Below are 15,049 nucleotides of genomic sequence, written 5' to 3' on the forward strand. Positions count from 1 at the left end.
TTATGAAAAATAAGAGTTAAGAAAAATATTTACTAAATGAACTAAAGTAAAAAATAAAAGAGCAACAATAAAATAATAATAACGAGGCTATATACAGGGGGTAACGGTAACGAGTCAATGTATGGTACCGGTACCCCCTGTATAATATCGGTCACAAATATTTGGTGGGTGATACTTAAGTTCTGATTGAAAATACTATTTTGGACCCTTTCCTTCCCCTACAGTATGTACACACCACACAAGATAACATGGAGGGAAGTTGACAACAGCTTTTCAAAGAGGAAAGCAAATATAAAAGCTGTGTAACAGATATTTGCTGTGGTGCCATAGGGCTTGAACCTTGACATGGCTGCTTGCAGCTATATATATTTTTTCCTTCTCCCTTTTGAAATGTGGAAACAGACACAGGTAAGTAATGTTTGCCATTTGGCCTTGCTGAACTATTGGGCCATAATTGAGTAACACTAGCATGGAGTCTGTCAAAAAGTAGTCTTTCCTCATGCATTGCCTTTCCCTGTACCAACATTTCACAACTGTAGAATGGGTAATGAAAGGGTTAAGGACACCTAAAAAGGAACGAGTAAAAAAAAAAGGAAAAGAGGCAACTACATAGTGCAGCGCTAGTACATAGTACAGAACAAACCGTTAAAAGAATAAACGCAGAAATTATTCATAAGCTACATTTATTAAACTAACACAGTACTCCTCTGTTTGTATAGACTATATGCCTCGGTCTGCTTTTTCAGAAGGATTTTTTCTGTTAATCTTCACACCTTCAGAGGAACATAGAGACGAGGTTGTCATTTTATCCTCATCCTCACAATGTTAGGTTATATCCTCCTTAGGGTAGCTAGCTGCAGATGAGATACAAGACCACAGACATATCCCACACTGACAGACGGATCAAAACCCCAATAGTAATACATGATGCAACGCAGCTGGGCAGGCGGACAGCAAGCATGGTCCTCTGCAGGAGGAGGATTGGTGTTCAGTTCAGTAGCTACACTGCTGCTTGGCAGGAGTGGCGGATAGGGCAAGTGGGCCGGGGGGGATACCTAGGTACTGTAGATGCCTCAGAGAGAGAGGTTTCCTGGGGGAGAGTCTACAAGGCAAAGAGGGCATCCTCCGTCCGTTCAGCCTTCTTGCGGGTGCCGCTGGGGGCGCTGAGAGGGGGACCAGGCTCATCACCAGGGAGCGATGGTAAGGAATCGACCACCTTCGTCCGATCCTCCAGAAACTTATCAAATTCTAGAGGAAGAGGAGAGAAAACCCCTGTTAACAGCAGGACATATAAAAATGGTGAGTCAGTTGTTGACTTTTTGTGTAGTGATCCTCATTGCTGCACCTTCTGGAGAGGCACAGTACTGCATGTTTCTGCCCCACATCAGCAGTGAAACACCTGATTCAGCCAATCAATGTGTTGAAGATCAGTAGATTGGTTGAATCAGGTGTGATGGTACTAAGCTGAGACAAAAGCCTGTAGTACTGCGGCTCTCCAGGAGCAGGATTGAGAATAACAGCACAAGGGCTGCGTATAAACGGGCAGCCCAATTCTGATCTGATTGGATTGGTCAAAAGACCAATTAAGTGGCAAAAGCTCAGAATTAGGCTGCCTGTGTAAACGCAGCCTAATATACCAAGTACTAAAGAGCTGATCAGAGAATTTTGACACACAAATTAAGAAACTGAATCTATGCCACATTTAAATGAGAGCTTCTACATGAGACATGCACAGTATCAAGTGTTAGTGCCCTGAATCCATCCATACCTTCACTCGTCACCCCTTCCTCACCATCTAAACCATCGCCTTTCTATTCAGAGGAGAAGAAATGGAAATCAGTGAATCCATAACATTTGTGGGCAAGTCTGCCAGGAGGATCACACAACCATTGACTCACCAAGATGCCTTACAGTAAATGGACATTGTTAGGAGACAAAGTCGAAACATTAGTCTTCCCTTAGGTATTGTATGAGAATGGGTTGCAAAATTCTTTCCCAAAATCCCCTTGTTTTCCATAAATCTCGGAGTAGAATTCACAGATTTCCTGCTTATTCCCTCTTGATTCCAGGAATCTTCCTACAAGGATTTCTTGAAAACCAGGGGATTTTGGGAAAGTTACTGACATGTTACAACCCTACGTACAAGACGACTAGGCTACTTACCTTCCTGACTCTTACAGGACACCATTCACAACTCAGGGAGGTCACTCTCACGCAGTGCTTTTGTACTGACATTGAGGTACTTCAAGAACATGTACTTTCCACCACTGTGATGGACCCATGCTTCCACCATACTTCAATAGATCCATCCACTCGTCCATCCAACCTTTCAGAACCTGTTTACTCTGCTATATCCCTTTAACAACAGGACCTGTGACTACCTTTCACATTCATCAGGGAGAACCACTGTAGCATCACCTGGTGTGATATGATACAGTACCAATGTCATCTTTAGACAGGCAGGTTTTATTCTCCACTCCAATAGATTCTCTAGATTAGCATTATGGTAGCATGTGAGAGATGTACTAAGTCTATCTCATAGGTCACTGTTATATCACTCTCATTATTGGTGGAAAATCATTAGTCAGATAATGAATGGATGGAAGATGGTCAACTAAAGTTCAGAACACTACATGTGATCTACCTGGTTACGTGAAATGGATAGAAATGTGACTAAAGAAAAAGAAACGAGAGAGAAAAGAGAAAGAAGAGAGCGAGAGAAATCAAGGTAAAGAAGTCTCACCACATCAGCACAGAGCCACTCCTCTATGTCATCCATGACAGAGGACTGCGATACGGGGATCTATGGAGCAAAGCCATGGACAAACCCAGCGGACGGCACAAAGCCACACAATAATAAACCCACCGTCACACCCACCCGACAACACAACAGAACAAAGAAACGACAAAAACAAAAGGAAAAACAACAAGAATAGATTCACCGGAGGCTCTGAGAGGAAAATAACAAATAACAAAAACAAAGCCATCAAACCCAAACCAAGATCAGAGAACACCAGATACATGGCAGTGGTCCTCAGACAGTCCCTGTGTGCAGGTTCCTTTATCATTGACTCATTGATGTATTATGCATAGGGACAGGATTTCTAGCTGACTACATGACCTGACCAGGAAAAAAAATATGGAAAAAAAAGAAGAATTGGGTCCCTGGGCATAGGCAATAACCAGGGCCCAGAGTTTTACCTGGGTCAACTCACATGGTCAGGATTCTGGGAAAACTCTGGTCCCAGACCACTTCCCAGGTATTTATTTTGTCCTCGTTAGTTCTAATGAGTAGGCATGGAACTACCAGCTGATTTGATAGCTACAGTTATGTAACGCTGTTAATTAGTCCAGGTCATTAGTCAATGAACAGATCATTCAGTTAACGTGATTCAATCATTTGTTGGAAGGAGAACCTGCAAAACACAGGGACCACCGAAGACTGGGAATGAGGACTAATGTCATAATGACACACACACACACACACACAGAGCATGAGCAACGCTGGCTGCATGACATCATGCAGTGATAGTGAGAATGGAAAAGAGAAGGTGAGGGTGGATGCCATGGTTTGTGTGTCATGTGGAGGTCGGAGTGACTCAGGGTACAGTACCAGCAATCAGGACTGATAGGAGAGGGGTCAATGGTCATGAAGGCTGCCCTAACATTTGCCTATATGCACAGGTCTAGGATCAGCTTACACTCCTGGTTTAATGGTTCTGGGTAAAAGTATACCCATATGCACAGATCTAGGATCAGTTTACCTTCCTCAGATCCTAACCTGAACCATTAATTAAAACATCCGGGTCACGATGTAACTGAATCCTAGCCGATCTCTTCCGATCTCCTTTTAGTTGCTGATCACAAAGATCCAAGAGAAGGAGATACTGAGAAGTTACACAGAAGGACACAGACTAGTGGTGTTGAGAGCAGAAGACTTTGATGGAGAAGAGATCATGTTCAAGCTGCCAGGCATCTGATGTCATATCGACAATCTAGTCTTTAGAATCTAGATTCTCTAACAGATCAAATTCCACTGTTGTGTACCGATACGAGATGGACATAAACGTATCATGCTCTTAAAGATTCTATTAGATCTTTTGGGACTTTGACGAGAGATGTTGAAACACAGAATGAAGAAAGGAAAACAACAACAGGTACTGTTGTGTTGGATGCTTCATACACTAGGTCACTAGCGGTAGATAGAAAACTCACTCAAAAGGTAAAACAGAGGGTGAGTTACTGTAAGGGAATTCCCCACAGAGTCACGTGATCTGCATTATGATATGAAAGTCAGATCATATGGACGTTTGGCTGTCTAGCTAACTAAACTCCTTTCCAGCAACTTCACAATGTATTGTTTTTAAGCCTTTTTCACAGATTCCGGGTGTTGAACATTACGCAAAGACAACTTTGCAAAGTCAACAAAGTTGACAAACAAAAGTATGTGGACATCCCTTCAAATTAGTGGATTCTGCTATTTCAGCCATACCCGTTGCTGACAGGTGTATAAAATCAAGCTCACAGCCATGCAATCTCCAGACAAACATTAGCAGTAAAATGGACTTACTGAAGAGCTCAGTGACTTTCAATGTGGCACCGTCATAGGATGCCACCTTTCCAACAACTCAGTTTGTAAAATTTCTGCCCTGCTAGAGCTACCCCGGGTCAACTGTAAGTGCTGTTATTGTGAAGTGGAAACGTCTAGGAGCAAAAACAGCTCAACCGTAAAGTGGTAGGCCACATAAGCTCACAGAACGGGACTGCCGAGTGCTGAAGTGCGTAAAAATCGTCTGACCTCGGTTGCAACACTCACTACTGAGTTCCAAACTGCCTCTGGAAGCAACGTCAGCACAATAACTGTTTGTCAGGAGGTTAATGAAATGGATTTCCATGGCCTAGCAGCCGCACACAAGCCTAAGATCACCATGCACAATGCAAAGCATCGGCTGGAGTGGTGTAAAGCTCGCCGCATTGGACTCTGGAAATGCGATCTCTGGAGTGGTGAATCACACTTCACCATCTGGGTTTGGCGGATGCCAGGAGAACACTACCTGCCTTAAAGCATAGTGCCAACTGTAAAGTTTGGTGAAGGATGAATAATGGTCTGGGGCTGTTTTTCCATGGTTCGGGCAAGGCCCCTTAGTTCCAGTAAAGGGACATCTTAACACTACAGCATACAATGACATTCTAGACGATTCTGTGCTTCCAACTTTATGGCAACCGTTTTGGGAAGGCCCTTTACTGTTTCTGCATGAAAATGCCCCCGTGCACAAAGCAAGGTCCATACAGAAATGGTTTGTCGAGATTGGTGTAGAAGAACTTGACTGGTCTGCACAGAGCCCTGACCTAAACCCCATCGAACACATTTGGGATGAATTGAAATGCCAACTGCGAGCCAGGCCTAATTGCACAACATCAGCGCCTGATCTCACTAATGCTCGTGGCTGAATGCAAAAAAATCCCTGCAGCAATGTTCCAACGTCTAGTGGAAAGCATTCCCAGAAGAGTGGAGGCTGTTATAGCAGCAAAGGGGGGACCAAGTCCATAATAATGCCCATGATTTCGGAATGAGATGTTCGACGAGCAGCTGTCGACACACCATGGTCAAGGGTTGACATAGAAGGAGCATAATTGAAATAAATAATAAAGTATGGAACAGTTTTATACCAATCACAACAACAATCAATGCGTCAGATCATCCACAAGAATTGTAGCTAATAGGTTTAATATGTTAAATGGGTTAATGAACTAGTGTCCAGTGTTAAAACAGGACTACTATGCTAGTTGTCTTTAAATATGTGTAGTATATTATCTCCACTGAACAAAAATATAAACACAACATGTAAATTGTTTGTCCCATGTGTTGGTCCCAAGCTGATTACACGGCATGATCATTACACAGGTGCACCTTGTGCTGGGAACAACAAAAGGCCACTCTAAAATGTGCAGTTTTGTCATACAACACAAAGCCACAGATGTCTCAAGTTGAGGGATCGTGCAACTGGCATGCTGACTGCAGGAATGTCCACCAGAACTGCTGCCAGAGAATTTAATGTTAATTTCTTTACCATAAGCCGCCTTAATGTCGTTTTAGAGAATTTGGCAGTACGTCCAACTGGCCTCATAACCGCAGACCAAAAAAAAAAAGATATCTGTGACCAACATATGCATATCTGTATTCCCAGTCATGTGAAATCCATGGATTAGGGCCTAATGAATTTATTTCAACTGACTAATTTCCTCATATGAACTGTAACTCAGTAACATCTTTGAAATTGTTGCATGTTGCGTTTATATTTTTGTTCAGTATAGTTCAATAAAATGTATCTATAGACCGTTAGCTTGACAATGCATGTGACAGAGATGATGATACTTATCGCTACACAGACGTATGAACCAGGTCGAATCAGCAATAATGATACTGTTGACAAAACTGATGTCAATCATCGAACAAATCTATAATGTCAACAGCCATGGCAACTTAACACCTGTTGTGCAGCAGTAAAGTATCTGTACCTCTCCTGGGTTTAGTGTGTGACTGTTAGACATGAACTGTTTGTGACTGATGAAAACCCACACCTGGCCCTGGGGACCAAGCAGACCTTTCACTTCATCCATGAAGGGAGGATGAGAGGACCAGGACCAACAGTAGGAGGGACAGAGTGAAGGGAGTCCACATTGGTCCCGTGTGGCTCAGTTGGTAGAGCATGGTGTTTGCAACACCAGGGTTGTGGGTTCGATTCCCACGGGGGACCAGTACGGAGAAAAAAAATGTATGAAATGTATGCATTCACTACTGTAAGTCGCTCTGGATAAGAGCGTCTGCTAAATGACTAAAATGTAAATGTAAAAATGTGTGTGTGTTTGTATTCAAAATATGCATAACAACTCAGATTCACCAGCTCAGAGGTCCTAGGAGTTTTGATTCCTTTCAGAGCACACAAGGACAAATTAAGATTCTAACAGCTTATTTATTCATCATTGTGTGGGTATTGTACAATTGGAGGAGTCGTCTGTCTTTTTCTAACGTGTCTCCATTCTACTGTTGGCGCTAGCTGGTTTAGCAGTGCTGGGATATGGATTGTCAGGGGGGTGGATGGATGGATGGGGGGGGGGGGGGGGGGGGGGGGGGGGGGGGGGGGGGGGGGGATGGTGCCAGCGGTGTAGGGGGGAATATGGATGATGGGGTGATTGGACATAGGGGGAGGACACTGAGGATGGAGTCCTCACCATTCCTTGGGTAATAAGCCAGCTGTCTATGGGCAGCTCCAACTCTGGGTTACCATCCCCTATGACCCTCAGCTGAATCAACAACAGAACAACACCTTACACAAGATAGAGGAAGCCCCAGACCAGAGCAACAGAGCACAGAGAGGAAACAGAGAAATCAAATGCAATGCAACAACCCAGACTAAAGAAAAGATGGGGAGAGGAAAGGATGGGGGGAACCAACGAGAGGAAAAATACAGAATCATTCCAATTAAAAAGGTGAACGCATGGGGAAAGGAGGAAGAAAATAAGGATAGTTTGAACCCTCAGCTGATCACTAAGCCCCAGACAGGCAGATACATTCCATCTGAGGCAATCTCAACTGGCACTGGAGGGTGAAGGGTGTGTGTTATCGGTTTGTGTAATCGGTTTGTGTAATCAGTGTGTGTGTGAGAGAGTTTAGATTTCATAATACTTTATGTCTGGCTTTACAGGTGTAGAACCTGATTATTACAAAGTGCCTTGTTAGTACTGACTGACTGTGGTACAAGAAGTGGAATGAAAAAATAAATACAAGAGTTTTGACAATTTGAAGGAGAAAAGGTGACATGCAAAAAGTGGAATTCAATAGCATGGTTTCCTATGACCTTTGACACCCATAACGTGACAAAATACTGTCTTACAGAGAGCAATGACCAAGACAAGAGGAAAAAACACCAAACACTACTGAGGAATGACAGAATGACCAAGTAATGTTTATAGTTTAAAATGTCTAGAGAGAGTATTACATGTAGCTCTTTAGAATACCTAGTTATACTAGACCACAAGCCATGCGGTAGTATGTGCTTGTTACTCCAACAGTGTAGTTCACCATACAGAGCTGGCTAGCCATGGTCTACTACTGTATTCATCTGGTATTACTCCTGGAAAGTCAGAGGCTGTGTCCCAAATGGCACCCTATTCCCTATATAGTTCACTACCTTTTGACCAGGGCACTATATAGGGAATAGGGTGCCATTTGTGGTACAGAGAGCCGAGGTCAACTAACATCACACTACAGGCCATCACATGCAGAGAGAGGAGACCATGAGCTGAGAGATTAACCTTAACCATTTTAAGAGCACGTCAACCACACTCTACACTTCAATGTGGGGGGGATGTGAATCTAAACTACATCCTCCAGCATGCTTTGGTGCACTCACCCCTCCAGTGGCGTTCTGTTGCCTGACGTCCAGAGCTGAGGCAAGCCCGCCCAGGGCTCGAGGGTCCTCGTACTTCACACTGACCACACACACACATACAGACAGAGAACAAGTTAGAGCCTGTCCCACTATGTGGCATGGAGATGGTTCTGGAAGGCTGAGAGTGGCTCTAGAACAGGAGTGGACAACACCACATTCACAACTCTGGTCCTGGGGGACAGCAAATTGCAGGCTTTTGTTCCAGCCCAGTTCTAACACACCAGATAGATTTTATTAATCAGGTGTGCCATTGCGGGACTGTGATCAAAAGCCTGGAGAGCTAAGCTTGAGGAAGCCATACTTTTTGCGTTGATCTGCCAGAGAGCTGGTCCTGGTCTGAGCAAACATGTCAAAGTCGTCTCCAGGGTTGTGGCCCGACAGAGAGGACAGGGTACCACTGACACTGTCTCCACCCACATCTGAGAGACAGAGGGAAGGGGAGGAGGGAGGGCAGAGAGAGAGAGGCAGACAGGCTCAGAGAGAGACACAGAGAGAGAGGCAGAGGAGAGAAGAGAAAGAAATGAAGAAAGTTGATAGAGGGTGTAAAAGGGGGAGTGGGGAAGAGAGTAAAAGAAAGAAATGAGATCTAAATGTCCACAATGACAGTCATCATCCTGCACCAGTCCTCTAGAATCAATGACAGTCATCATCCTGCACCAGTCCTCTAGAATCAATGACAGTCACCATCCTGCACCAGTCCTCTACAATCAATGACAGTCATCATCCTGCACCAGTCCTCTAGAATCAATGACAGTCATCATCCTGCACCAGTCCTCTAGAATCAATGACAGTCACCATCCTGCACCAGTCCTCTAGAATCAATGACAGTCATCATCCTGCACCAGTCCTCTAGAATCAATGACAGTCATCATCCTGCACCAGTCCTCTAGAATCAATGACAGTCATCATCCTGCACCAGTCCTCTAGAATCAATGACAGTCATCATCCTGCACCAGTCCTCTAGAATCAATGACAGTCACCATCCTGCACCAGTCCTCTAGAATCAATGACAGTCATCATCCTGCACCAGTCCTCTAGAATCAATGACAGTCATCATCCTGCACCAGTCCTCTAGAATCAATGACAGTCATCATCCTGCACCAGTCCTCTAGAATCAATGACAGTCATCATCCCGCACCAGTCCTCTAGAATCAATGACAGTCATCATCCCGCACCAGTCCTCTAGAATCAATGACAGTCATCATCCCGCACCAGTCCTCTAGAATCAATGACAGTCATCATCCCGCACCAGTCCTCTAGAATCAATGACAGTCATCATCCTGCACCAGTCCTCTAGAATCAATGACAGTCATCATCCTGCACCAGTCCTCTACAATCAATGACAGTCATCATCCCGCACCAGTCCTCTAGAATCAATGACAGTCATCATCCTGCACCAGTCCTCTAGAATCAATGACAGTCATCATCCTGCACCAGTCCTCTAGAATCAATGACAGTCATCATCCCGCACCAGTCCTCTAGAATCAATCATCATTCAGAAGCACCTCTCAAACTCCACTCACTGTGTTTGTCCCAAATGGCACCCTATTCCCTATGGGTCCTGGTCAAATGTAGTGCACTATATAGGCAATAGGGTGCCATTTGAGACGCAAGCGCTGTAGCGCAAAGGAGCATATTCTCCCCCCTCTTCTGTGTCTCAGGCCTCAGCCAGAGCATAGTGCCACGGAGTGCAGCAACATCATTTAGGCTAACAGAGGAGTCATTTACAGAGACTTATAGAGCAGGGCTTATTTCCCATTAGAGCTCTGATTAGAAACCTTCTTACACTCCACTGCCTTTGTGTGAGTGAGTGTGTGTGTGAGTGAGTGTGGCTGGGGCTGCATGTATGGGCGGTGTGTTGCTTGCTATGGGCTACGCATCATTACAGTATAGCGCACCTAGCATCTGGTGCATTTGTATATAGTACACAGAGTATCATTTATGTTCCTACTGAACCATTCCCCATCCTTACCCAGGCCGGCGAGCTGAGTGGACAGAGTTGAGGGACCGGAGGTAGGGTCTTGGATCAGGGCCCGGGCAGGGGAGGCTGTAGCCCCAGCCCTGGGGGCGGTCACAGGGGGGATGCTGGACGGGGGTGTGGAGGTGGCTCGGAGGCTGACCACAGCGGGCGAGCCTGGCGTTAGGTCTATCAGGTTGTCCTCCGTGGCTTCACTTAGCATCTGGAGGGAGACAACAGAACACAGTCAACACACACAGCAGTGGCTCCTGTAGAGAAAATGAACAGAGGTAGAAGGATGGATGGAGGTAATGGAGATGTTTACTAGTCCAACACATCACTGTCCTCTACGTTAGACTACGGACATCAGAGGGCTTTACGAGAGAGAGAGAGAGAGAGAGAGAGAGAGAGAATATTCTAGTTCTCTGGAACAACACCACTATATCAAAGGTTCCATGTGAACATGTCATATGGTCCAATAAGAAGGTCCATACGTTACAGTAGTAAGACATGTTTCAACATTCTCCTCATTGACTCTATTCATCTCAAGACAGAGCTGGGATAGAATGGAGTGCTGCCATACTTGCCTCCATTAGCTGACCACGACACAGAGAAACAGAGAAACACAGAGACATAAAACTGCTATACACATGCAGCAAATCAGTCAAACATTGACAAATCTAAATCATATTGTATTTCAGAAAATACATCGAAAATGGACTGAAACAAATCAGACAATCAAAAGTTATTTGTCACATGCTTCGTAAATAACAGTTGGAGAGTAACAGTGAAATGCTTACTTACCATCCCAACAACACAGAATACAATAAAGAATTCTTCAAATAATATAACTAAATTGTAGCACGAGGAATAAATACACAATGAGTAATGATAGCTTGGCTATATACATGGGCTATCAGTACCAATCTGATGGGCAGGGGTACGAGGTCATTGAGCTAGATATGTACATATTGGTAGGAGTAAAGTGACTAGACTACAGCATAATAAACAGTAGCAGCAGTGTATGTGATGAGTGTGGAAATGTGGAAGTGTGTGTGTGGCCACAGTGTGCCTGTGTGTGCCTGTGTGTGTGTGTGTGTGTGTGTGTGTGTGTGTGTGTGTGTGTGTGTGTGTGTGTGTGTGTGTGTGTGTGTGTTGGAGTGTCAGCGTAAAGTAAGTGCTGTGGTAATCACAACAAAGTGACAGATAGTAACATGTATATCCACTCCTGTTGAGTTGATCATAGAAGTATAGATCAGTGAGATAACTCACCCCGTTATTCTGCACCGCTCTACCCAACCGGTACCTCTCATACCTGCAACACACCACAAGTCCTCAGTGTTCCATGTAAAGAACATGCAGGCATTGGCATCAATCATACATTTACATTTCTGTCATCTATAAAACAACATGAAAGGAACGCTTTGACTTTTTGAGAGCATGGAATGTTTAATAGAAGTGTATGCTCCAGATAGGTCCCCTGAGAACTAAGATGTTTAACTTTGCTCTTGTAGGTCGGACCTGCTGGGAAAATGTGCTCTACATGCAACATCATGTCACAGCAGATATCCTTGTTCACCAGTGGACTTTGTGTAGCTGGAAGCGTAATAAGTCAAGTAAGTCTAATTGTGTGTGTGTGTCTGTGTCTGTGTGTGTGTGTGTGTGTGTGTGTGTGTGTGTGTGTGTGTGTGTGTGTGTGTGTGTGTGTGTGTGTGTGTGTGTATTGTCATGCCCATGTCTGTGCGTTACCTCTCGTATCGTAGGAAGATGTTGTTGAGGTCGTCGTTGACGTGCAGCAGCTCCTCTGTCACCTCCTCGTTGGAGACCCGGGAGATCAGCTCCACCACCCGCTGCTGCATGGCCCTGCACGTCCTGTTCAGCTCCTACACACACACACACACACACACACACACACACACACACAGACACAGACACAGGGTGAGGACACAGACACAGGGTGAGGACACAGACACAGGGTGAGGACACAGACACAGGGTTAGGACATAGACACAAGGTGAGGACATAACATCACTGATGGAAAGGTGAGTCTGTCACTCGGAAGGTGGAAGACTAGAATTCTCTAAAACAGGTCTCTAGCCAGCCAGTAGCCATACATGTCCATCATTAGACTCAGTTGTGTTACTTAGTAAGAGAAATCACAACACCTACCTTTTATTTATTGAATCACAGTTTAACTGTATTACCTAAAGTCACCTCATAAAACAGTGGAAAGGTCACCTGATTCAAATACCTATCCATCACACCCTCAGTCACTGCCTGATATGGCAACAGCTCAGCCTCCGACCGCAAAGCACTACAGAGGGTAGTGCGAACGGCCCAGTACATCACTGGGACCAAGCTTCCTGCCATCCAGGACCTCTATACCAGGCAGTGTCAGAGGAAGGCCCTGAAAATTGTCAAAGACTCCAGCCACCCTAGTCATAGACGGTTCTCTCTGCTACTGCACGGCAAGCGGTACCGGAGCACCAAGTCTAGGTACAAGAGGCTTCTAAACAGCTTCTACCCCCAAGCCATAAGACTCCTGAACATCTAATCAAATGGCTTCATAGACTATTTGCATTGCCCCTCCCCCTCATTTACACCTCTGCTACTCTCTGTTGTTATCATCTATGCATAGTCACTCTACCTACATGTACACAGTACCTCAACTAACCGGTGCCCCCGCACATTGACTCTGTACCGGTACCCCCCTGTATATAGTCTCGCTATTGTTATTTTACTGCTGCTCTTTAATTACTTGTTACTTTCAACAAGATCAGCATCTAGGGACAACTTTAACCAACACCAACTCTCACTTAAGCAAGTACAGTACAGTAACATTTGTTGTTCCCCTCCCCTCACCCCTAGAGCGGTGGCACCACTCCCCCTAGAGCGGTGGCACCACTCCCCCTAGAGCGGTGGCACCACTCCCCCTAGAGCGGTGGCACCACTCCCCCTAGAGCGGTGGTACCACTCCCCCTAGAGCGGTGGTACCACTCCCCCTAGAGCGGTGGTACTACTCCCCCTAGAGCAGTGGTAGCCTAGTGGTTAGAGCGTTGGGCCAGTAACCGAAAGTTTGCTGGATTGTATCCCCAAGCTGACAAGGTACAAATCTGTTGTTCTGCTCCTGAGCAAGGCAGTTAACCCCCTGTTCCCCGGGTGCGGAAGACGTGGATGTCGATTAAGGCAGCCCCCCCGCACCTCTCTGATTCAGAGGGGCTGGGTTAAATGCGGAAGACACATTTCAGTTGAATGCATTCAGTTGTACAACTGACTAGGTATCCCCCTTTCCCCTAAAGTGGTGGTACTATGGTGGTACTACTCCCCCTAGAGCGGTGGTACTACTCCCCTTAGAGCGGTGGTACTACTCCCCCTAGAGCGGTGGTACTACTGCCCCTAGAGCGGTGGTACTACTCCCCCTAGAGCGGTGGTACTACTCCCCCTAGAGCGGTGGTACTACTCCCCCTAGAGCGGTGGTACTACTCCCCCTAGAGTGGTGGTACGGTGGTACTACTCCCCCTAGTGGGCTAAATGAGTTCCAACACATTTCAGTTGAGCAGCAGGGTAACTACGGCAGGGAAGGTATAAACTTGTATTTAGGGGTAAAAAATTTAAAAAAATAAACAGATGGAGCGCTATGGGTGAATTCCTTTTTTTTGTTAATGGTGCGTGCAGTACACAGCTGTCTCAAATTCTCAATGATGAAAAGCTTCCACAGTTAGGACAGAGAAATAGAATTACTAGACTGAACGTCCCCATTCAAGTCAATGTTATGGAATTGTGAGGGCCTCCCAAGTGGCGCAGTGGTCTAAGGCACTGCATGCTAGCTGGGCCACTAGAGATTCTGGGTTCGAGTCCAGACTCTGTCGCAGCCGACCGGGAGACCCATGGGGCGGCGCACAATTGGCCCAGCGTCGTCCAGGATTTTTCAAACATTTAGTATCTGACCTGGAGTTATAGAACTATAATTACTAGAATGGGCATCCCCATTCAAGTCAATGTTCTATCATTGTATTTCTATGCTGGTTGTAGTCCATTTTCTGACCTGAAGGAGTTCCAGGTCCGAGGAGTCCTCCTGTCCAGGCACCATCTCAGTCAGCATCTCTGACATCACTTTGGTGTTTCCCCTCACAATGTCCAGTTCACTGCGCAGCCGAGCGATCTGAGGAGGACACACAGGCAGCATGGATCAGAGAGAGAAAGTATTCCCTGATCTGATCAAAGCTAAGTGGAGGCACCCTTGCTTTTTCCCATCTACACATGTTAGATCAGTGTGTATAAGGTAGTTGTTGTGAAATTGTTAGATTACTTGTTAGATATTACTGCACAGTCGGAACTAGAAGCACAAGCATTTCGCTACACTCGCATTAACATCTGCTAACCATGTGTATGTGACCAATAAAATGTGATAACACCCAGGAGGGGAGGAAGGAAGGATGTATGTTGACAGTTTTCAAACAGGGCCCAAGATTATGCAAAGGCCTACAGGATGCATCTCAATTTTTTTAATATCCTTTCCTTCATCCTCACTAACCTATTAGAACTTGATCGGTGAAAACAAGTGCCATACAGTATGGTTCTCACATATCATACCAGTGCAGTTGAAGGAGAATAGGGGAAGAGAGGAGGAAGGGAAGAG

At 45.3% G+C, this 15,049-nt stretch overlaps 1 protein-coding gene and 1 long non-coding RNA gene across 4 annotated transcripts in view; both read right to left on the reverse strand.

Annotated features, from left to right (window-relative positions):
• Nucleotides 1–383: 383 nt before the first annotated feature.
• The window catches only part of LOC115205759 (TOM1-like protein 2), a 35,273-nt gene continuing 20,607 nt past the window's right edge, over nt 384–15,049 (reverse strand). The window contains exons 7-16 of one of the 3 annotated variants that reach the window (XM_029772067.1): nt 14,456–14,572; nt 12,160–12,293; nt 11,683–11,725; nt 10,426–10,633; nt 8,755–8,872; nt 8,415–8,493; nt 7,234–7,305; nt 2,744–2,803; nt 1,769–1,811; nt 384–1,248 (exon numbers count right to left, since the gene is read on the reverse strand). In XM_029772067.1, the coding sequence (XP_029627927.1) occupies nt 1,103–1,248; nt 1,769–1,811; nt 2,744–2,803; nt 7,234–7,305; nt 8,415–8,493; nt 8,755–8,872; nt 10,426–10,633; nt 11,683–11,725; nt 12,160–12,293; nt 14,456–14,572 (1,020 nt within the window). In that variant the 3' untranslated portion in view covers nt 384–1,102. The remainder of the gene's footprint in view (nt 1,249–1,768; nt 1,812–2,743; nt 2,804–7,233; nt 7,306–8,414; nt 8,494–8,754; nt 8,873–10,425; nt 10,634–11,682; nt 11,726–12,159; nt 12,294–14,455; nt 14,573–15,049) is intronic. The other 2 variants (XM_029772077.1, XM_029772085.1) reach the window with 2 other exon arrangements.
• Nucleotides 3,404–4,505, reverse strand: LOC115205779 (uncharacterized). The gene is made up of 2 exons (XR_003880679.1): nt 3,736–4,505; nt 3,404–3,672 (listed from the first exon to the last, which is right to left on the reverse strand). It is a non-coding gene; the product is annotated as an uncharacterized LOC115205779 (long non-coding RNA).

This window comes from Salmo trutta, chromosome 1, assembly GCF_901001165.1.
Source record: "Salmo trutta chromosome 1, fSalTru1.1, whole genome shotgun sequence".
NCBI classification, from domain to species: Eukaryota; Metazoa; Chordata; class Actinopteri; order Salmoniformes; family Salmonidae; genus Salmo; species Salmo trutta.